The following is a 24,085-nucleotide window of genomic DNA, read 5'->3' on the forward strand; positions in this document are numbered from 1 at the left end:
GTGTTTCCAATCCTGCCTCCAAGCGAAAAAAATGCCAACGGATTCCGCTGGCCCACACCGTACCGGCATTACCGGCTCCGTATGCTGACTTTCATGATGTCTTTTCCAGGGAAAAAGCGGAATTGTTGCCGCAACACCGACCTTTTGACTGTGCAATAGAGTTGCTTCCAGGTACTACTCCCCCTCGGGGACGAGTGTATCCTTTGTCTCAGCCAGAGACTCGGGCCATGTCCGCATATATCACCGAGAATCTGGCTAAGGGCTTCATACGCCCTTCCAAGTCTCCCGCCGGAGCAGGTTTCTTTTTTGTTGCCAAAAAAGATGGAGGCCTGCGGCCTTGCATTGATTACCGTGGTCTCAATGCTATCACCAAGAAGAACCGGTACCCGCTTCCCCTCATTCCGGAGTTGTTGGACAGACTCCAAGGAGCCCAAGTCTTCACGAAATTGGACCTCCGCGGCGCATATAATCTGGTTCGAATCCGCCCCGGGGACGAATGGAAGACGGCGTTCAACACCCGGGACGGCCATTATGAATATCTAGTAATGCCGTTTGGACTGTGCAACGCTCCCGCTGTCTTCCAGCACTTGATGAATGAGATTCTGCGTGACTTATTGCATTCCTGCGTAATCGTTTACTTGGACGACGTTCTCATACACTCCCCGGATCTTGCCTCCCATCGGCAACATGTGAGACAAGTACTCCAGATTCTGCGAGACCACCATTTGTACGCTAAGTTCGAAAAATGTCTTTTTGAACAGGAGTCGTTACCCTTCCTCGGGTTTATAGTATCGTCTACAGGATTCCGGATGGACCCCAGCAAGGTATCCGCCATCAGGAAGTGGCCCCGACCTGAGGGGTTGAAAGCCTTACAACGCTTTTTGGGGTTTGCCAATTTCTATAGACACTTTATTCCTCAGTACTCCCGCTTGGTGGCACCTTTAACCGCGCTAACTCGGAAAGGGGCAAACGCTCGCCTTTGGCCTGAGGGAGCTTGTGAGGCTTTCAAATTGTTAAAGGAGGCGTTCCTCCAGGATACCTGTCTACGCCACCCGGATCCAACACGGCCATTCTTTGTCGAAGTCGATGCCTCCAACATTGCTGTGGGAGCGGTCCTCTCACAAGTCTCTAACTCCGGCCATCTCCTACCCTGCTCCTATTTTTCTAAGAAGTTCTCCTCGGCCGAGTGCAATTATGGTATTGGAGACAAGGAGTTGTTGGCGGTCAAGCTTGCGCTGGAAGAATGGAGACAGTGGTTGGAGGGCTCCCTCCATCCGGTTATAATTTATACAGACCACAAGAATCTGGAGTTCCTTAACCAAGCCCAACGTCTTAATCCTCGACAAGCACGATGGTCCCTTTTCTTTAACCGCTTTAATTTCATTCTGAAATACCGACCCGCATTGAAGAATGTACGGGCTGACGCCCTCTCCCGTTATGAACTTCAAGAGGAGAAGGAAGACCTCCCTCAACACATTATAGATCCTGCAAAAATCCAGTTAGCTAACACCACTGTTTCCACCCTAGGACGAGTGGTGGTTTCCCACAAGGATCGCAGAAAGGTGTTAGCGTGGGCCCATGACTCGCTTTCAGGAGGTCACGCCGGCAGGGAGAGGACGCTCGACCTGCTTAGCCGCTATTATTGGTGGCCTCGACTGAGACAAGATGTCCGAGTATATGTTGACTCATGCCCAGTATGTGCCCGACAAAAACCGCCTTGTGGTCGGCCCTGGGGCCTCCTGCAGCCACTGCCTATTCCCGTGGAACCATGGTCCCACATAGCTACGGACTTTGTAGTGGATCTACCTCCCTCGGAAGGCAATACGGTGATTTGGGTAATGGTAGACCGTTTCTCTAAAATGATTCGCCTGGTACCCTTGCCTAAGCTGCCCTCTGCACCTGAACTCGCACTCCTGTTTACTACTCACGTCTTCCGGGCTCACGGTCTACCACAGAGTATCGTTTCAGATCGTGGGTCACAATTTACGGCTCGTTTTTGGCGTGCCCTTTGCAAAAAATTTGGGGTCCAATTAAATTTATCCACGGCCTTTCACCCCCAAACTAATGGTCAGACGGAGCGAACGAACAGCACTCTCAAAGCCTTTCTTCGCAGTTTTATCTCCGAAAAAGGGAATAACTGGACTGCTCTCCTACCTTGGGCCGAGTTCGCCTACAACAACCATACCCATGCTGCTACTGGACAAACCCCTTTCCAGATTGTTTATGGACGTCACCCAAGGCCTCCTTTGCCGCTTCCGATTTCCATTCCTTCACCTGCTGCCTTAACCACGGCGCGGCAAGTACATCATCTCTGGAAGAGAATTCAACTCAAACTGACCACCGCAGCAAAGAGGTCACAGCAGTATACCAATCGTCATCGACGGCCAGCGCCAGTTTTCCTGCCTGGTACCAAGGTGTGGTTAAGCACCCGGAACCTCCAACTACCTAACCGTTCTCGTAAGTTGGCCCCTCGATACTGTGGGCCTTTTCAGATTGCAGAGCGTATTGGTACCGTTTCCTACAGACTTCGCCTTCCGTCTTCACTTCGCATTCACAACGTGTTCCACGTCTCGTTGCTGAAACCGGTGGTACTGTCCAGGTACCATCACCCCTCCACGGATGCGCTATCCTCCCCTACATCTACAGAGCCTACGTATCAGGTACGAGAAGTCTTGGACGTGCGCTTCCATGCCCGTCGCTGGGAATATCTACTGGCTTGGGAGGGGTGTGGCTCCGAGGAGGACTCTTGGGAACCAGCTCGGAACATCTTGGACAAATCCTTGCTCACTCAATTTCATCTGGACCATCCCGGAAAACCTGGCCCTCGGCGGAGGGGGCGTAAGAGGGGGGGTACTGTTGCGGTCTCGGTCGCCACGCTGGCGCCCGAGGCCTTACCTTCTTCCCGGGTCTCGGGCAGCTGCCGCGTTCCGCGGCCTCAGGACCCCGGTCACGGCGTTCTCAGCCGTTCCGGTCCCCCGTGGGCCTGCAGGGTCTTCGGCCGCCATGCTCCGGTCCCCACGCTGCCGCTGGCGTGCTCTCGCGGCCAGCCCCGCCCCCAGGCGCGCGCGCGCGACTGGTCTCTGCTTTTAAAGCAACCAGCGTGGGAAAGCCCGGCTCCTCCCTCCTCTGACGTCAGACGCTGCAGGGCTATTTAAGCTCTGCAGTTCCTTCCTTTCTTTGCCTTGCAACGAGGTTCTCTACTTCCGGTAGTTCTTAGTTGCACTCCTGCTTTACCTGCCTGCTACCAGCCTTGACCTCTGATTGCCTAACTCCGTTTGCCTGCTACCAGCCTTGACCTCTGATTGCCTGACTCCGTTTGCCTGCTACCAGCCTTGACCTCCGATTGCCTGACTCCGCTTGCCTGCTTCCTGCCTTGACTCCGGTTCGTATTTGACCTGCTTGTCTTCAACCTGCTTTGACTTCGGATTGTGACCCCGACTTCTGCCAGCTTGTTGTCTGCCCAGACTCCAGTCCGGATTCCACTCCTGGGTTTCTTCGCTCTCACCTAAGTCCCAGCGGTCCGGGCCCCTACGGGCTCCTCCTGGGGGGGCTTCGGGCTTCCAGGGCGAAGTCTCCTAAGTCCTAGCAACCCGGGCTCCCACAGCTTCTCTGGAGGAGTCTCGGGTTTCCAGGTGAAGATTCTTTTGCCCAGTGGAAGTTCTGCCTACCGACTGCTCCTTCAGGCCGGTCGGCTCAAGGATCCACATCCGGACTTTCTCCAGCTCAACAATTTCCTCCAACCTGCTAGAAAGAAGTTGATTTTCTTTAAGCAAAACTTGCTGAAGCACTTTCCAGATCCAATTTAAAAGTCTGAAATGTTTGGGGTTTTTTGTGGCACTGCTTTCACGTTCCAACATCTTCTCATGGACATTCATAACATTTACAAGATTCATTACTGGGTTTATATGAGCTGAGATATTATTAATAGTCTCAATAGCCTTCCAAATTCTTTTTAAGGTAAAAGTGCTCGGCCTTACCAGTTCAAAAGATTGAATCAGCAACAAGTCTTCCACTTGGATAAGAGCCTCTCCATACTGTCACTGAGTTTCACCACCATGAATTCTCCTTGCACCGCCATTGGTGTCAAACGGCTCTGAGGCAGTTCCAACCAGACCCAAGGTCTCAGTATGAGGATCAGCACTAACAGCATCATCGGCCAATGTCATGCCTTGTCGCGGCTCTAGCGTCTTCACCTCAGCAGGATTTGCAGGGGCAATTCATTCCTCAGAGGACAATGATGTTAATGAATCAGGGAAGGGATCGAGTTCCTCTTCTTCTTGTGCTCCCTCCAGCAATCCAACTCTTGGAGTAATAGTCCCCCAATGCACATGTGCATCCATCGGTTAAACAACAGGGCTCAAGGGCAAGGCAGCTGAGACATCCCTCTCCCTGGCCTTTCATTTACGAATAGAATGAGGCATAATTCCAACTAGGTAAGGAAAATAGAAAGAGCTGACTCAACCATGCACAACCAGTTCTGCCATCTTAGATTCCCCGCCTTGAAATATTTTTAATATGAGTTAAAAAAGACAGTATACTATCAAATAACGCTCCTAAATTCCATGCTTCACCAATTAAACTGAGCTTTTGCCCCCCCCCCTAAAAAAACTCACCTCAGTTGAAACATCAGGGTGTTCCCTATGGCCCCGCTCTGAAAAATACCAAAAGACTACTACGTCAAGCCGAAAAAACCTGGAGAAAACAATCCACCTCATCGCACCTTGATAGATACAGGACGCTCCTCTATATCTACAGAACCGACACTGACAAAGCCAAACGTGAATTCTCTGGAAAAAAAATCCATCAACATCAACACAACCCAAGAACCCTCTTCAACTTCGTCTCCAAACTGACGCAACCCCCCCTCGCTCCATCCACAAACAACAACACAAAGACCTGTGAAGATCTTGCCCGATTCTTCTCTGATAAAGTAAGCAATCTCATAAATCCTAACCTTCACTCATCAGAACAAACCCTTTCTCCGAACAATGAAGTTCCACCTACCTGGTCCAACTTTGACCTCATCACATCTACTGAAGTAAAAAAGTCCATCCAGAAAATCAACCCAGCCCGTCAACCCATTGATTCCATCCCAATCAAGTCACTCAAGCTCATCCCCGACACCATCGCCAAACCCATTGCGGACATATTAAATACCTCACTTGAGCAGGGCCCTGAAATGCGCCATCATCAAACCCATCCTCAAAAAAACACATCTCGACCCCTCCGACCTCTCCAACTACAGACCTATCTCGAATCTCTCATTCTTATCCAAGATCTTAGAGAAACACGTCAATCTCCAACTCTCCGAACACCTTGAAACTCATGACATCCTCTACCCCACCCAACACGGCTTCAGAAAATCACTCAGCACCGAGACCCTCCTACTATCCCTCACTGACACTGTCTTAAGAGGATTTGATGCCGGCCAATCCTTCCTACTCATCTTACTGGACATCTCTGCCGCTTTCGATACCGTAAATCATAACATACTCATGACCCGCCTGATGGAGATTGGCCTCACCGAAACAACCCTCAACTGGTTTCAATCTTACTTATCCAACAGATCCTTCAAAGTTCAATTCAACAACAGTGAATCCGAACAATTTCCACTTCCACATGGAGTCCCTCAAGGTTCCTCCCTATCATCCACCCTCTTCAACATATACATGCTTCCTCTCTGTAAACTCCTCTCCAGTCTGGACCTCACCTACTTCATCTATGCTGACGACGTCCAGATTCTCCTCCCCGTCAAAGAAAGCATAACTAACACCATCTCCCTCTGGACCTCGCTCTCCTTACAAATATCTAATCTCCTCACACAGATATCACTCACCCTCAACCACAAAAAACCCGAAATCCTCCTCTTATCCAACAAAAACACCTCCAACTCCAGCAATGACAGCCCCCCCAATCAGCCACCCTCCACTCTTTCCGACGAGATAAGAGACATAGGCTTCCACCTTGACTCATCCCTCAACTTGAAGAAACACATCAACCACACAATCAAAGAAGGTTACTACAAACTAAAAATCCTCAAGAAGCTCAAACCACTTCTTTTCCACCACGACTACTGCACAGTTCTCCAATCCCTCATACTATCGAAGCTTGACTACTGCAACTCCCTCCTCCTCGGTCTACCCACCTCAACCACCAAACCACTTCAACTACTCCAAAACGCTGCAGCCAGATCCCTCACAAACTCCAACCGATCCTCCCACATCACCCCTACTCTAAAAGCCTTACACTGGCTCCCCATCTCACACAGATCTCAATACAAAACACTCACCATATTACACAAAACCATCAACAACCATAAAACCAAATGGTCCAATAACCCTCCCCAACTTCATCAAAGCCAGAAATGCCTACGCTCCCAAAACACAGGCCTCCTGGCCATTCTACACACAAAACTCGCCCACCTGTCTTCCACTAGACAACGCTCCTTCTCTGTAGCCGGTCCTACCCTCTGGAACCAGCTACCCCCCCACCTCAGACTGGAACCCACTCTCCAAACATTCAAAAAACATCTGAAAACATGGCTGTTCCAGAAAGCCTACCAACTAGCGACCTAACTCCTCCCCCCCCCCCCACCCACTCCTCTGTCCTCCCTCACCCCACAAGAAAGCCTCACCTTATATAATAATTAAGACATTAAATAAAACAAACAAACAAAAAAAAATCCCACCACGTATAAAGTTCTCCTCAACCGTTACTATGTACATTTACTGTCCCTACGTCCCACTTTGTTTCACTGTTAAACTGTTAACCTATGTTTCATTGTTAAACTGTTAACCTATGTTGCTTTGTTAAACTGTTCCTACGCATGTTTTAATGTTTCAATGTAAAAATGGTACGACTCCTGTCATGCCATTATCCTGTTACAATGTGAACCGATGTGATGTACCCCAACGAATGTTAGGTATATAAAAGCAAATAAATAAATAAATAAAATAAATAGATACAAATAAGCCAATTTTTAACTGCCTCAAAACATTTTTTGAAAAAGGCCATAGGAAATACCACAGGTTCATCACTAGGGATGAAAAATTGCAAATCATCTGTGTAACATTTATACACTACCCCCCAAAGAATTAAGTAAAGAACGCAGTGGCTACAGAACTATTTTAAAAAAGGAAGCGGATAGGGCTGAACCTTGAGGAACTCCCAAATCAATAGCAAACCATGCTGATTCTGAGATCTCACTCACAACTAGAGATGTGAATCGTGTCCTCGATCGTCTTAACGATCGATTTCGGCTGGGAGGGGGAGGGAATCGTATTGTTGCCGTTTGGGGGGGTAAAATATCGTGATATATCGTTAAAATCGTTAAAACCCGCTAAAACCCACCCCCGACCCTTTAAATTAAATCCCCCACCCTCCCGAACCCCCCCCAAATGACTTAAATTACCTGGTGGTCCAGCGGCGGTCCAGAACGGCAGCGGTCCGGAACGGGCTCCTGCTACTGAATCTTGTTGTCTTCGGCCGGCGCCATTTTCCAAAATGGCGCCGAAAAATGGCGGCGGCCATAGACCAACAGGATTCGACGGCAGGAGGTCCTTCCGGACCCCCGCTGGACTTTTGGCAAGTCTTGTGGGGGTCAGGAGGCCCCCCCAAGCTGGCCAAAAGTTCCTGGAGGTCCAGCGGGGGTCAGGGAGCGATTTCCCGCCGCGAATCGTTTTCCGTACGGAAAATGGCGCCGGCAGGAGATCGACTGCAGGAGGTCGTTCAGCGAGGGTTCCGGCCAAAGACAACAAGATTCAGTAGCAGGAGCCCGTTCCGGACCGCTGCCGTTCCGGACCCCCAGGTAATTTAAGTCATTTGGGGGGGGGGGGGTTCGGGAGGGTGGGGGATTGAAGGAGGTAGGATTTGGCAAGGAAATGTTTGTTATTTGGGGGGGGTTCGGGAGGGTGGGGGATTTAATTTAAAGGGTCGGGGATGGGTTTTAGCAGGTTTTAGTGTGCCGGCTCACGATTCTAACGATTTATAACGATAAATCGTTAGAATCTCTATTGTATTGTGTTCCATAACGGTTTAAGACGATATTAAAATTATCGGACGATAATTTTAATCGTCCTAAAACGATTCACATCCCTACTCACAACCTACCTACTCCTATTCAGTTAATAAGAGTGAAACCATTTCCTTGTATCAAATGCCAATGTGACATCCAACTGAACAAGCACTCTAGAGCTATATTTATCAAGATTGCACCAAATTTCATCTACTGAGAACAACAGTGTTTCAGTCCCACGGTATTTTCTAAAATCAAATAGCTCTTCATCTAGCACATGATTTTCATAAGAAATCATCTTACTTTATTAATACCCATTTTTATAAGATTGTATTCATAGTACACAGTTTAGAAATTGGTCTATATAATTTGATGCTATATTTATAAACTGAAAAATGTCTTTCTGAATTGCATTATAGCTTGCTCCCATAATAATGGAACACCCCTTCCCATAAAGACATATTAATAATACAAATCATTTGTTCCAAAAAAGAAGTGAGAATTTTTTAATAAATGAAAAGGACAAGGATCCAAAGAACTCTGAACTGATTTTACCAAGGCTACTACATTGGCTAAAGAAGTTTTATATTACATGCAAAAAGTTGACCACTTTGGAGCCACATCATCCAAGACACTTCAGTACCCACAACACTACACACAGACAAGGACTTTCTAACCAACTTAACTTTTGCATGAAAAAATTGAGCTAAATCCTCTATATTAGGATGAACTAACATCTCACACGATGGCTTCTTCAATAGTCCCTTAATCTCTTGAGTTTGTTAAATGTGGTTACTGGAGCAGTATCAATTTTTGTCATGTAGAAAGCCGTCCTAGTATTAATGCCTTTCCCCCTCTCTAACTAGGAAGTTGTGGGAGAAAGGAGGAGCCACCTGTAAAAAATGGACTTTCTGAATCCAGTCACTGGACACTCCGGAAACTGCACAGCATATCTGAAAACCTGTCTGTCCAGTTCAAAACTGAGCAGTTGGCAACTCTACTCACAACCATGCATGGATTTGTATTGCTTATGAAGGATCTTGCAAAATAAGAACATAAGAACATAAGAAAATCCCATACTGGGTCAGACCAAGGGTCCATCAAGCCCAGCATCCTGTTTCCAACTATAGCCAATCCAGGCCATAAGAACCTGGCAAGTACCCAAAAACTAAGTCTATTCCATGTTACCATTGCTAATGGCAGTGGCTATTCTCTAAGGGGCGGATTTTCAGAGCCCTGCTCGCCTAAATCCACCCAAAACCGGGCGGATTTAGGCGAGCAGGGCCCTGCGCGCTGGTGAGCCTATTTTACATAGGCCTACCGGCGTGCGCAGAGCCCCGGGACTCGCGTAAGTCCCGGAGTTCTCCGAGGGGGGCGGGCCCGGTCGTCGCGGCGTTTCGGGGGCGTGTCGGCAGCGTTTTGGGGGCGGGTACGGGGGCGTGGCTATGGCCCGGGGCGGTCCGGGGGCGTGGCCGCGCCCTCCGTACCCGCCCCCAGGTCGCGGCCCGGCGCACAGGAGGCCCGCTCGCGCGCGGGGATTTACTTCTCCCTCCGGGAGGCGTAAATCCCCGGAGAAAGGTAAGGGGGGGGGTGTAGACAGGGCCGGGCGGGTGGGTTAGGTAGAGGAAGGGAGGGGAAGGTGAGGGGAGGGCGTTAGAGGATTCCCTCCAAGGCCGCTCCGATTTCGGAGCGGCCTTGGAGGGAACGGGGGTAGGCTGCGCGGCTCGGCGTGCGCCGGCTATACAAAATCGATAGCCTTGCGAGCGCCGATCCAGGTTTTTAGCAGATACGCGCGGCTCCGCGCGTATCTACTAAAATCCAGCGTACTTTTGTTTGCGCCTGGAGCGCAAACAAAAGTAGGCCTATTCGCGGAGTCTGAAAATCCGCCCCTAAGTGAACTTAATAGCAGGTAATGGACTTCTCCTCCAAAAACTTATCCAATCCTTTTTTAAACACCGCTATACTAACTGTACTAACCACATCCTCTGGCAACAAATTCCAGAGTTTAATGGTGCGTTGAGTAAAAAAGAACTTTCTCCGATTAGTTTTAAATGTGCCCCATGCTAACTTCATGGAGTGCCCCCTAGTCTTTCTACTATCCGAAAGAGTAAATAACCGATTCACATCTACCCTTTCTAGACCTCTCATAATTTTAAACATCTCTATCATATCCCCCCTCAGCCACAAGCTGAAAAGTCCTAACCTCTTTAGTCTTTCCTCATAGGGGAGCTGTTCCATTCCCCTTATCATTTTGGTAGCCCTTCTATATACCTTCTCCATCGCAATTATATCTTTTTTGAGATGTGGCAACCAGAATTGTACACAGTATTCAAGGTGCGGTCTCACCATGGAGCAATACAGAGGCATTATGACATTTTCCGTTTTATTCACCATTCCCTTTCTAATAATTCCCAACATTCTGTTTGCTTTTTTGACTGCTGCAGCACACTGAACCGACGATTTCAATGTGTTATCCACTATTATGCCGAGATCTCTTTCTTGGGTTGTAGCACCTAATATGGAACCCAACATTGTGTAATTATAGCATGGGTTATTTTTCCCTATATGCATCACCTTGCACTTATCCACATTAAATTTCATCTGCCATTTGGATGCCCAATTTTCCAGTCTCACAAGGTCTTCCTGCAATTTATCACAATCTGCTTGTGTTTAACTACTCTGAACAATTTTGTGTCATCTGCAAATTTGATTATCTCACTCGTCGTATTTCTTTCCAGATCATTTATAAATATATTGAAAAGTAAGGGTCCCAATACAGATCCCTGAGGCACTCCACTGTCAACTCCCTTCCACTGAGAAAACTGTCCATTTAATCCTACTCTCTGTTTCCTGTCTTTTAGCCAGTTTGCAATCCATGAAAGGACATCGCCACCTATCCCATGACTTTTTACTTTTCCTAGAAGCCTCTCACGAGGAACTTTGTCAAACGCCTTCTGAAAATCCAAGTATACTACATCTACCGGTTCACCTTTATCCACATGTTTATTAATGCCTTCAAAAAAGTGAAGCAGATTTGTGAGGCAAGACTTGCCCTGGGTAAAGCCATGCTGACTTTGTTCCATTAAACCATGTCTTTCTATATGTTCTGTGATTTTGATGTTTAGAATACTTTCCACTATTTTTCCTGGCACTGAAGTCAGGCTAACCGGTCTGTAGTTTCTCAGATCGCCCCTAGAGCCCTTTTTAAATATTGGGGTTACATTTGCTATCCTCCAGTCTTCAGGTACAATGGATGATTTTAATGATAGGTTACAAATTTGTACTAATAGGTCTGAAATTACATTTTTTAGTTCCTTCAGAACTCTGGGGTATATACCATCCGGTCCAGGTGATTTACTACTCTTCAGTTTCTCAATCAGGCCTACCACATCTTCTAGGTTCACCGTGATTTGATTCAGTCCATCTGAATCATTACCCATGAAAACCTTCTCCATTACGGGTACCTCCCCAGCATCCTCTTCAGTAAACACCGAAGCAAAGAAATTGTTTAATCTTTCCGCGATGGCCTTATCTTCTCTAAGGGCCCCTTTAACCCTCGATCATCTAACGGTCCAACTGACTCCCTCCCAGGCTTTCTGCTTCTGATATATTTAAAAAGTTTTTCCTGTGAGTTTTTGCCTCTAATTTACATCCTGCATTTTTTTTCTTACCTGCCCTGTGTGTAATGAGTTCCATTTTGATAAAGGAAGGGCAGAGGGCAAGCCGTGCAGCTACATGGAGAGCAGAGAAGGGCCGAATCACAATAAGCACATGGAGGAGGGAGGAGAATAAAATGTAAAACATATCTCAATATTATATTTATTTATTTAAAGCTTTTTTATACTGGCATTCATGATAGAATCACATCATGCCGGTTTACAAATAACAAGGGGGGTGATAACCTAGAACATTTAACAGGTGACAAGAAGCAAGAAAGTTACAATAAAACAGGGGAAGCAGGAACTGGGAGAAGACAAGAGGCCTGAATAGTTTTTAGGAATAAGAACAAAAAGGACAACTATTTACACAGTACTGGAATGTAACTTGGTGGTTGTTGCAGTCAATCCGTTGGGTCCATTGGAGGAGTCAGTGAGATTCGAGAAAGGCTTGTCTAAATAGCCAAGTCTTAAGTCTTTTTCTAAATGTTAATAAGCATGGTTATAAGCATTATTATTATATAATGTTATAAGCATTATAAATGTGTACATAAGCATTATGTTCACATTATAAATGCTTATGCTTATGTACACATTATAAATGTGTACATAAGCATTATTATATTATATTATTTATTTATTTATTTTGATTTTTTTCTATACCGATGTTCCTGTATACAATACATATCGCACCAGTTTACATGGAACTGAACTGTCACCCCAGGAGCGTAATACATTATAACATGTTGACATAGAACTTAAGGGAGAACATTCATGAACAAGGTAAACTGAGGCAGGGTACAAAACTATGTACATTCAGGGTATGATTAGGTGATACTGGGTACACAATCAGAGAGAGTATGTAAAGTGATATAGATAACGTCTGTCTCTTCATCAAGTTTTAGCTCTCCGGGTATGTAAAGTGATATAGATAACGTCTGTCTTTTCATCAAGTTTTAGCTCTCCGGGTATGAACAGGTGATACAGGGTACACAATTGGAAAGAGTATGAAAAGTGGTGAAAGTGGTGTGGATACCGTCTGTCTCTTCCTTCAGTTTTAGCTCTCAGGGAAGGCTTGGGTGAATAGCCAGGACTTTAGCTTCTTTTTGAAAGTTGCTATGCAAGGTTCTTGGCGGAGGTCTGGCGGAAGCTTGTTCCAAAGGAGGGGACCTGCAGTGGACAAAGCTCGTTTCCTCAGTGAAGTTGTAGTTGGGTGGGTGTGCAGCATGTTCTGGTATGCACTTCTGATAGGTCTCTTTGAGGTGTGCTGTTGTCGTTGAAAAGATAGGTTGAGGGGAGAGATGTTGTGTAGAGCCTTGTGAATCATCATGAGTGCTTTAAAGAGTATCCTGAATTTTATAGGCAGCCAGTGAAGGTTCTGAAGGATAGGGGTAATGTGTTCTCTCTTTTTGGTGTTGGTGTTATAAGCATTATAAATGTGTACAGATACCAGAGTGGTGATCCCAGGAAATGGTTGCTTTTACTTCTTAATATCAGAGCCTTGAATCCAGTTCCAGCCTTGTTATATGCACTTGAATTTCTATTGCTAATAATTATTAGTATAATCAGGAAGAATGGTCTCATTTCTTCTTGACATGTTCTAATATCTTAATCGGATTCACTAAGAGGCCGCTGAATTATTACATTAGCATAGACTTTTATTGCAGGTGTTTTCTAATGCCAAATGTACTAAGCATTAATGCATTAAGCCTAGTGTTTTGTGACAGATAATAGGGCTGATGCAATACCATGTGCCGTAGCTAGCGCACAGCTTAAAACGCAATTGGACGTGCATTTTGGATGTGTATCCATAACCCCCGATGCAATACGGGGATTAGCATGTCTAAAATGCGCGTCCAAACCTCAGTGTAGCTAATAGTGCTCATCACATGTAAATTCCATGTAGATGAGGTATTAGCTAATACCCATGATGCAAAACATTTCCCACGCAGCCATTGCACCCATTACATTGTGGCAAATTTTACACCAGCCTCGGTGTAAATTCTGGTAAAAAAAAAAAAAAGTGTAGGGTAAAAAAAAATAATTCTTGGCATCCAAATTAATTACACAAGATACACGGTCCAGGCCGTGTGTCTTGTGCGTATATATTGTACTGGTAGCAGGAAAAAATGGACGCTCATAGGGATAGATTTTAAAAGGAGCTTGCGCGGCGTACATGTGCATGTTCGCCCGATTTTATAACTTGCGTGCGCAGGTGCGTGCAAGTTATAAAATCATGGGTCGGCGTGCGCAAGGGGGTGCACAATTGTGCGCCTTGCGCGCGCTGAGCGGCGCTGCCTTCCCCCGTTCCCTTCCCCCTAACCTGACCTTCCCACCCCTTCCCCTAACCTTTCCTTCCCCAGCCCTACTCTAACCCCCCCCCCCCCAAAATTTTTATCATACCTTTTGCGCCTTCCTCCGGACAGGCGCAAGTTGCACGCGCCGGCAGCCTGCTGGCATGTGATCCTTTGATATGGCGGCAATGGCTGCTGTTTCGGAGGCCTCTGGCCCTGCCCCCACCCCGCCCCTGGACTGCCCGTTTAGTAAAGCACCGGGACTTACACGCGTCGCCGGGCCTTTTTAAAATAGGCCCGGCGCGTAACCTTTTGAAAATCCAGCCCACATTGCGCATCCAGTTTCTCAACCCGCACTGACAGCATCATCTCCTTTGCGCCCATTGCTAAGGAGGGACTAGGGATGCACAATTTTCCTTAGCACCTCCTTTTTAGCATAACCCCACATTTAAATATTGCATCATGCACCCAGGAGAGGTGGCTGGGTGCGTGTTAGGAAAACTGGTGCTCAACATTGAGCACTCATTTTCTATACAAAAATATTGCATCAGCCCCAACGTGATTTGTGTTTACCTGTTCTGCCCACGTGCAAAGTCCACGAGTACTTTTTAGCTGCAGTCTTTACACCAGTTTTCAAAGGGAGAGTAGAGAACTTTCACTTTGAAAACTGCTGTAGGTACAAAGTATATGCATCCAAGTGTACCTGCTTTATCTATGGGAAGAATTTTGCTTGTGAGGTCCACGTATAGATTTGAAAATGCGATCTACAAATGTATCATTCCTCCCCCAATCTCACCCCGCCTTCAAAATACCTCCTCATGTGGAATAATGCACAATTTCTATGTAAAATGCTTTATACCCACATAAATTGTTGGGAAAATTGTCTTCTGTAATACTAATGACCTGCTTTGCTTAAATTTGCATGTGATATTGTTTGTTAACAGTTTTATTATGTCAGTAAGCATTAATTCCATATTATTGTTGCCATGGGTTAACACACTGAAGTGTGTTAAATAACACAATATTTACACGTATTAATGCTGCATTAGCATTAACATGCTTTAGTGCATCGGCCTCAGTGTGGTAATTTTGAAATGCTCATCTTTGCTTCTAGGGGGATTTTTATCGAAGGAATCTCCTGCATCATAACTGGACTGCTTGGAACAGGCAATGGATCCACTTCTTCGAGTCCCAACATCGGGGTCCTGGGTATCACCAAGGTCTTCCTTATTTCTTCATTTGCTGCATTCTTAGGCATTTGTGCTGCATGTTGTCTTTTTTACCCAGAGAGCCTCTATAGCAATGCTCATAGCTTCCACTATTTCTATATTTTGACCTGACATTTAGCTCAATCAAGCATTCCTACCCTAGGCTATGGCACCTTGAGCCTTCATTTGCAACCTTCCTAGGTATTTTCTAGATGTGTGCAAAGGAAAAAATGTTGCTTCGATTTTTGTTTCATTTCTCTATTTATGCTGGTTTGTTTTGTTTCATTTTTAAATGTCTTAATTTTTTTAGCATGCATTAAAACATGAATTAAAACAATTGACTGTGCACTAAAACCATTTCTGCACAATAAATAAATAGATGCCAAATACTTATTTATAAAATCGAAAACCGATCCAATATTGCAAGTAGCGACGAAAGAGTAGCGGATTGGTAAAAACACCAGGGATTCCTTATTATCACAATCTTTACAAATTGCCCCAGTTTGTTTATTACAGTATTTATTACAGTATTTTTCTGCTTATAATAAATCAATCTATGTGGAGTACAGACATATTTAAAACAATGAATCTACAAAGTGCATCAATATCATCATAAAATTTAAAAGAATAAAAAAAACCAGAATTATTATATACAAATTATCTAATAAAAGCTTCAATAATAATAATAAATAACTCAGAAGCTATCCAGCTAAATGATGATTTGGGCACTTAACTGTCTAAATTCTAGCCAGCTAATAAGATACAGGTCGATACAGTAAGGTCGAGGTAGAAACAGTGAGGTAGTGTCAGGCGCACCCTTCCTCCCCGCACGCACAGTTCTCTTCACTAACTCCCCGATACTCTCCTCTAATCGCATGCAAATGCATGCCGCGGCTTTAAAGCGGTAGGGAAGGGTTATGCCCGCGTAACCCATTTTACTGTATAGGCGCTTAATACAGCGCCTATACAGTAACCTGGGTGCGCTGGTACCTGTCATTTCAAATGACATTTGAAATGACAGGCACCAGGAAGTGTAAAAATCAAAATTTTTAAATACCTGTCGGAGGGCCGCGTGGGTCCAGGCGGCCGGCGGGATCCGGGGGGCCGGTGGTCGCGTGTTAAATCTAGGCCGCGGGCGGGTGGGCGCCTGTTCCGGGCGGCGGGTGGACGCGCATTAGTTTCAGACGGCCGTGTGGGTCCAGGCGGCAGACGGCGGCGGGAGCCGGGTGGTCGCGTGTTAAATCTAGGCCGCGGGCGGGTGGGCGCCTGTTCCAGGCGGCGGCGGCAGCGGCAGCGGGGGGACACGCGTTAGTTCGAGATGGCCGGCAGGCGGCGGGTGGTCGCGTGTTAAATCTAGGCCGGGTCCGCACAGGCGCGCATTCATTCACTGCCGGTGGGGGCTGCCGGAGGCAGCCTCCACCGGCATTGAATGAATGCGCGCCTGTGCGACCCCTGCGATTCGGCGCTCAAGGCGTGACGTCACGGCATGTGACTGCCTTGAGCGCCGAATCGCAGGGGTTGCACAGGCGCGCATTCATTCATCCAGGCGGAGGAGCCGGTGGCGAAAGCAGCCGGCTCCTCCGCCTGGATGAATGAATTCATTCACTGCCGGTGGGGGCTGCCTCTCCGGCAGCCCCCACCGGCAGTGAATGAATGAATGTGCGCCTGTGCGACCCCTGCCTAGATTTAACACGCGACCACCCGCCACCCGTCTCGAACTAACGCGTGTCCCCCCGCCGCCGCTGCCGCTGCCACCGCCGCCTGGAACAGGCGCCCACCCGCCCGCGGCCTAGATTTAACACGCGACCACCCGGCTCCCGCCGCCGCCGCCTGTACCCATGCGGCCCTCCGACAGGTATTTAAAAATTTTTATTTTTTCTTCTGACAGGTTTTATGTGTCCCACATCATTACATTTTCTCGATCATCTCTGTATCGCTTTTTTTTTAAATTGTGTTTTATTGTTTTTGAGTGTCTTAAGCGGTGTCGATGGATTTGTTACTAGACTCACAGTCCTAACTCCTACTAGGGGGAGGCGGTAAACTAACACGTTACGGCCGCGGCAAAACAGTGCGTTACTAATGAGAGAACCTGAGTGCCCGTTACGGTATCGGAGGGGAATAGCTAATTCCTTCATTATACAGCTAATTCGTTCATTTACATGCCGGGTGCGGGAAGGGTTACGCGTCTGTTTTAAGAAGCGCTACGGACGCGCAAAACTGGAGACTGTATCGCTGGTTTGCCTTACGCGTCCGAATTGTGCGCAGCGAGCTCGTTACAGACGAGAAATCTTCAACTGAACTTTACTGTATCGAGCTGATAGCTGGCTAGAGTTTAATTAGGGGTGCTCTGGGGTCATAACTAGGAGGAGGAGCTGAGTTAGCTGGATCAGTTATCCAGCTAACTCCAATATTCAAAGTTAGCTGGCTAACTCTGGTTGGGCCAAAGAGCTGTCCTGAAGTTAGCTGAGTGAGGAAACTCAGCCAAAGATGGGATTTGTGCAATGTTCTCTCAACCTAGCTTGATGGACACTCTACCTGGTTACATCAAGCTAGGTTGAGAGAACACTGCACAAATCTCATCTTTGGCTGAGTTTCCTCACTCCGAAGGTCATCAAATCTTCACAAGAAACATAGAAACATAGAAACATAGAAATGACGGCAGAAGAAGACCAAACGGCCCATCCAGTCTGCCCAGCAAGCTTCACACATTTTTTCTCTCATACTTATCTGTTTCTCTTAGCGCTTGTTTCTATTTCCCTTCCACCCCCACCATTAATGTAGAGAGCAGTGATGGAGCTGCATCCAAGTGAAATATCTAGCTTGATTAGTTAGGGGTAGTAGGGGTAGTAACCGCCGCAATAAGCAAGCTACACCCATGCTTATTTGTTTTACCCAGACTATGTTATACAGCCCTTATTGGTTGTTTTTTCTTCTCCCCTGCCGTTGAAGCAGGGAGCTATGCTGGATATGCGTGAAGTATCAGTTTTTTTTTCTCCCCTGCCATAGAAGCAGAGAGCTATGCTGGATATGCGTGAAGTATCAGTTTTTCTTCTCTCCTGCCGTTGAAGCAGAGAGTTATGCTGGATATGCGTGAAGTATCAGTCTTTCTCCCATGCCGTTGAAGCAGAGAGCCATGCTGGATATGCATTGAAAGTGAAGTATCAGGCACATTTGGTTTGGGGTAGTAACCGCCGTAACAAGCCAGCTACTCCCCACTTTGTGATTGCGAATCCTTTTTTCTTCTCCGCTGCCGTTGAAGCTATGCTGGATATGCGTGAAGCATCAGTTTTTCTTTTCCCCTGCTGTTGAAGCAGAGAGCTATGCTGGAAATGCGTGATGTATCAGTCTTTCTTCCATGCTGTTGAAGCAGAGAGCCATGCTGGATATGCATCGAAAGTGAAGTATCAGGCACATTTGGTTTGGGGTAGTAACCGCCGTAACAAGCCAGCTACTCCCCTCTTTGTGAGTGCAAACCCTTTTTTCTTCTCCCCTGCCATTGAAGCAGAGAGCTCTGCTGGATGTGTGAAGTATCAGTTATTCTTCTCCCCTGCCGTTGAAGCAGAGAGCTATGCTGTATATGCATTGAAAGTGAAGTATCAGGCTTATTTGGTTTGGGGTAGTAACCGCCGTAACAAGCAAGCTACTCCCCTCTTTGTGAGTGCAAATCCTTTTTTCCACATTTCCTCTTGCTGTTGAAGCTTAGAGCGATGTTGGAGTCACAGTAAGCATGTGTATGTTTATTGAATAAGGATATTGTGTCCAGGCAGTAGCCATCATTCTGGCGAGTCACCCACTCTTCATTGGCAGCCTCTTGACTTTATGGATCCACAGTGTTTATCCCACGCCCCTTTGAAGTCCTTCACAGTTCTGGTCTTCACCACTTCCTCCGGAAGGGCATTCCAGGCATCCACCACCCTCTCCGTGAAGAAGTACTTCCTGACATTGGTTCTGAATCTTCCTCCCTGGAGCCTCAAATCGTGACCCCTGGTTCTGCTGATTTTTTCCTACGGAAAAGGTTTGTTGTTGTCTTTGGATCATTAAAACCTTTCAAGTATCTGAAAGTCTGTATCATATCACCCCTGTTCCTCCTTTCCTCCAGGGTGTACATATTTAGATTCTTCAATCTCTCCTCATACGTCAACCGATGAAGATCCTCCACCTTCCAGGTCGCCCTTCTCTGTACCACTTCCATCTTGTCTTTGTCTTTTTGTAGATACGGTCTCCAGAACTGAACACAGTACTCCAGGTGAGGCCTCACCAAAGACCTGTACAAGGGAATAATCACTTCCCTTTTCTTACTCGATATTCCTCTCTCTATGCAGCCCAGCATTCTTCTGGCTTTTGCTATCGCCTTGTCGCATTGTTTCGCAAACTTCATATCATTAGACACTATCACCCCAAGGTCCCTCTCCTGCTCCGTGCACATCAGCCTTTCCCCCCCCATCGAATACAGTTCATTCGGATTTCCACTCCCCATATGCATGACTTTGCACTTCTTGGCATTGAATCTCAGCTGCCATATCTTCGACCACTCTTCCAGTTTCCTTAGATCCCATCTCATTCTCTCCACTCCTTCCGGCGTGTCCACTCTGTTGCAGATCTTAGTGTCATCCGCAAAAAGACAAACCTTACCTTCTATCCCGTCCGCAATGTCGCTCACAAGGATATTGAACAGGACCGGTCCCAACACCGATCCTTGCGGTACACCACTTAAAACCGCTCTCTCTTCAGAGAAGGTTCCATTTACCATCACACATTGTCTTCTGTCCGTCAACCAATTTACAATCCAGGTCACCACCTCGGCACTCACTCCTAAGCTTCTCGTTTTATTCACCAGTCTCCTGTGCGGAACCGTATCAAAAGCTTTGCTGAAATCCAAGTATATGATATCGAGCGCTCTTCCTTGATCCAATTCCTTGGTTACCCAGTCAAAAAAGTCAATCAGATTTGTCTGACAGGATCTTCCCCTGGTGAATCCATGTTGCCTCTGGTCCATCAATTCTCCAGACTGTAGATAGTTCACTATTCTCTCTTTCAGCAGTGACTCCATTACTTTTCCCACCACCGAAGTGAGGCTAACTGGTCTGTAGTTGCCAGCCTCCTCCCTGTTCCCACTCTTGTGAAGCGGGACCACCACCGCTCTTCTCCAATCACTCGGCACCACTCCCGTTTCTAGGGATCTATTGAACAGGTCACTCAGCGGACCCGCCAGAACATCTCTGAGCTCCCTCAATATCCTTGGATGAATCCCATCAGGCCCCATGGCTTCCCACACATTTTCTACTGTAAAAGGATTTTCATCTATTCCACTTCCCTCCAGTTTCTTGTTGTGTAGAGATGGTCCTTCTCCAGGGTCTTCTTTAGTGAACACAGAGCTGAAGTATTTGTTTAATATTTCTGCCATTTCTTCGTCTCTCTCCACACATTAATACCTAAACCTCACCTCGAGTTACTAGGTGGGCTTCCCATAGAGATATAAATACCTATCTAGTGTGAAGGCATTATGGCTTCTCTCTCTCTCTCTCTCTCTCTCTCTCAGTAGCCCTGATAATAAACATGGAACCCCCAGTGGTTCTATATAGTTAGTCAGGTCTGAAATTTGGGCACTTAAGGACTTGGAAGCCCAGATATAATTTTCAAAAGATTAGATATCTACATATGTTGGCATATATCTAATAAGAACATGCCATACTGGGTCAGATCAAGCCCAGCATCCTGTTTCCAACAGTGGCCAATCCAGGCCATAAGAACCTGGCAAGTACCTAAAAACTAAGTCTATACCATACTACTGTTGCTAGTAGGGATGTGAATCGTTTTTGAATGATTAAAATTATCATCAGATAATTTTTAAATCGTCCTAAATCATTAGAGTGCACGATACAATACAAATGCCCCCGATTTATCGTCAGGGGCATTTGTATTGTATCGTTAAATAGGGCACGGGAATTATTTGGGGGAGGGCGGGAAAACCGGCACACCAAAACAACCCCTAAACCCTCCCCGACCCTTTAAAACCAATTCCTTACCCTCCCCCACCCTCCCGAACCCCCCCAAAATGTTAAATTACCTGGTGGTCCAGTGGGGGGGGGGGGGTCCCGGCGCAATCTCCCGCTCTCAGGCCATCAGCGCCATTTTGGCTGCCACTAATTAAAATGGCGCCGATGGCCCGATAAAAAAAAAAACCCACCCGACCCTTTAAATCGACCCCCGTTAGCCTCCCCTACCCTCCCGACCCTTTTTTTTTAGGGAGGCCCGCGCCGCTAAAAAAAACAACCCACCCGACCCCACCCTCCCGACCCCCCCAAAACCTTTTAAAATTACCTGGTGGTCCAGGGGGGCCTCGGGGGGCCTCGGGGAGAGATCCAGGGGGGCCTCGGGGAGAGGAGAGATCCAGGGGGGCCTCGGGGAGAGGAGAGATCCAGGGGGGCCTCGGGGACAGATTTCCCGTTCCCAGGCATCAGCTGTCCAAAAAAAAATGGCGCCGATGCCCCTTTGCCCTTACCATGTGTCAGGGTATCCGTGCCATTGGCCAGCCCCTGTCACATGGTAGGAGCACTGGATGGCCGGCGCCATCTTTAAAGATGGCGCCGGCCATCTTTACTCATCTTTACTCATCAGCCCCTATTATAATTAGCGGCGCGGGCCTCCCTAAAAAAAAATTAGCGACGTGAATTGGAATCGGAAACGATTCCAATTCACATATCTTAATGATCAGATTCCCCCCCCCCCCAGCCGAATCTGATCGTTAAGATGATCTGGCACACGATTCACATCTCTAGTTGCTAGTAATAGCAGTGGCTATTTTCTAAGTCAACTTAATTAATAGTAGGTAATGGACTTCTCTAAGAACTTATCCAATTATTTTTAAACCCAGCTACACTAACTGCACTAACCACATCCTCTGGCAACAAATTCCAGAGTTTAATTGTGTGTTGAGTGATAAAGAACTTTCTCCAATTAGTTTTAAATGCGCCACATGCTAACTTCATGGAGTGCCATTATCTGAAAGAGTAAATAACTGATTCACCTTAACCTGTTCTAGACTTCTCATGATTTTAAACACCAATATCATATCCCCTTTAGTCATCTCTTCTCCAAGCTGAAAAGTCCTAACCTCTTTAGTTATTCCTCATAGGGGAGCTGATCCATTCCCTTTATCATTTTGGTCACCTTTCTCTATACCTTCTCCATCGCAACTATATCTTTTTTGAGATGCGGCGACCAGAATTGTACACAGTATTCAAGGTGCGGTCTCACCATGGAGCGATACAGAGGCATTATGACATTTTCCGTTTTATTCGCCATTCCCTTTCTAATATTTTCCAACAATCTGTTTGCTTTTTTGACCGCCGCAGCACACTGAACAGACGATTTCAATGTGTTATCCACTATGACGCTTAGATCTCTTTCTTGGGTGGTAGCTCCTAATATGGAACCTAAGATTGTGTAACTATAACATGGGTTATTTTTCCCTATATGCATCTCCTTGCACTTATCCACATTAAATTTCATCTGCCATTTGGATGCCCAATTTTCCAGTCCCACAAGTTCTTCCTGCAATTTATCACAACCTGCTTGTGATTTAACTACCCTGAACAATTTTTTATCATCTGCAAATTTCATTACCTCACTTGTCGTATTTCTTTCCAGATCATTTATAAATTATATTAAGAAGTATGGGTCCCAATACAGATCCCTGAGGCACTCCACTGCCTACTCCCTTTCACTGAGAAAATTGTCCATTTAATCCTGCTCTCTGTTTCCTGTCTTTTAGCCAGTTTGTAATCCACGAACGGACATCACTACCTATCCCATGACGTTTTACTTTTCCTAGAAGCCTCTCATGAGGACTTTGTCAAACGCCTTCTGAAAATCCAAATATACTACATCTACCAGTTCACCTTTGTCTACATGTGTATTAACTCCTTCAAAAAAGTGAAGCAGATTTGTGAGGCAAGACTTGCCTTGGGTAAAGCTATGTTGACTTTGTTCCATTAAACCATGTCTTTCTATATGTTCTGTGATTTTGATGTTTAGAACACTTTCCACTATTTTTCCTGGCACTGAAGTCAGGCTAACCGGTCTGTAGTTTCCTGGATCGTCCCTGGAGCCTTTTTAAAATATTGGGTTTACATTAGCCACCCTCCAGTCTTCAGGTACAATGGATGATTTTAACGATAGGTTACAAATTTTTACTAATAGATCTGAAATTTCATTTTTCAGTTCCTTCAGAACCCTGGGGTGTATACCATCCAGTCCAGGTGATTTACTACTCTTCAGTTGTCAATCAGGCCTACCACATCTTCTAGGTTCACCATGATTTGGTACAGTCCATCTGAATCATTACCCATGAAAACCTTCTCCATTATGGCTACCTCCCCAACATCCTCTTCAGTAAACACTGAAGCAAAAAAATAATTTAATTTTTCCGCGATGTCCTTATCTTCTCTAATTGCCCCTTTAACCCCTCGATCATCTAACGGTCCAACTGACTCCCTCACAGGCTTTCTGCTTCAGATATATTTTAAAAAGCTTTTACTGTGAGTTTTTGCCTCTACAGCCAACTTCTTTTCAAATTCTCTCATAGCCTGTCTTATCAATGTCTTACATTTAACTTGCCAATGCTTATGCATTATCCTATTTTCTTCTGTTGGATCCTTCTTCCAATTTTTGAATGAAGATCTTTTGGCTAAAATAGCTTCTTTCACCTCCCCTTTTAACCATGCCGGTGATCATTTTGCCTTCTTTCCACCTTTCTTAATATGTGGAATACATCTGAACTGTGCTTCTAGGATGGTTTTTTTTAACAATGACCACGCCTCTTGCATACTTTTTACCTTTGTAGCTGCTCCTTTCAGTTTATTTCTAACTATTTTTCTCATTTTATCAAAGTTTCCCTTTTGAAAGTTTAGC

The 24,085-nt window shown here is 46.2% G+C and overlaps 1 protein-coding gene across 3 annotated transcripts in view; it reads left to right on the forward strand.

Annotated features, from left to right (window-relative positions):
• The window catches only part of SLC23A1 (solute carrier family 23 member 1), an 896,619-nt gene that overhangs the window by 564,956 nt on the left and 307,578 nt on the right, over positions 1-24,085 (forward strand). For all 3 annotated transcript variants that reach the window (XM_029583351.1, XM_029583353.1, XM_029583352.1), the window contains exon 10: positions 15,079-15,184. In XM_029583351.1, coding sequence (XP_029439211.1) covers positions 15,079-15,184 — 106 coding nt within the window. The remainder of the gene's footprint in view (positions 1-15,078; positions 15,185-24,085) is intronic.

The sequence above is a fragment of the Rhinatrema bivittatum genome, chromosome 18 (assembly GCF_901001135.1).
Source record: "Rhinatrema bivittatum chromosome 18, aRhiBiv1.1, whole genome shotgun sequence".
Lineage (NCBI taxonomy): Eukaryota > Metazoa > Chordata > Amphibia > Gymnophiona > Rhinatrematidae > Rhinatrema > Rhinatrema bivittatum.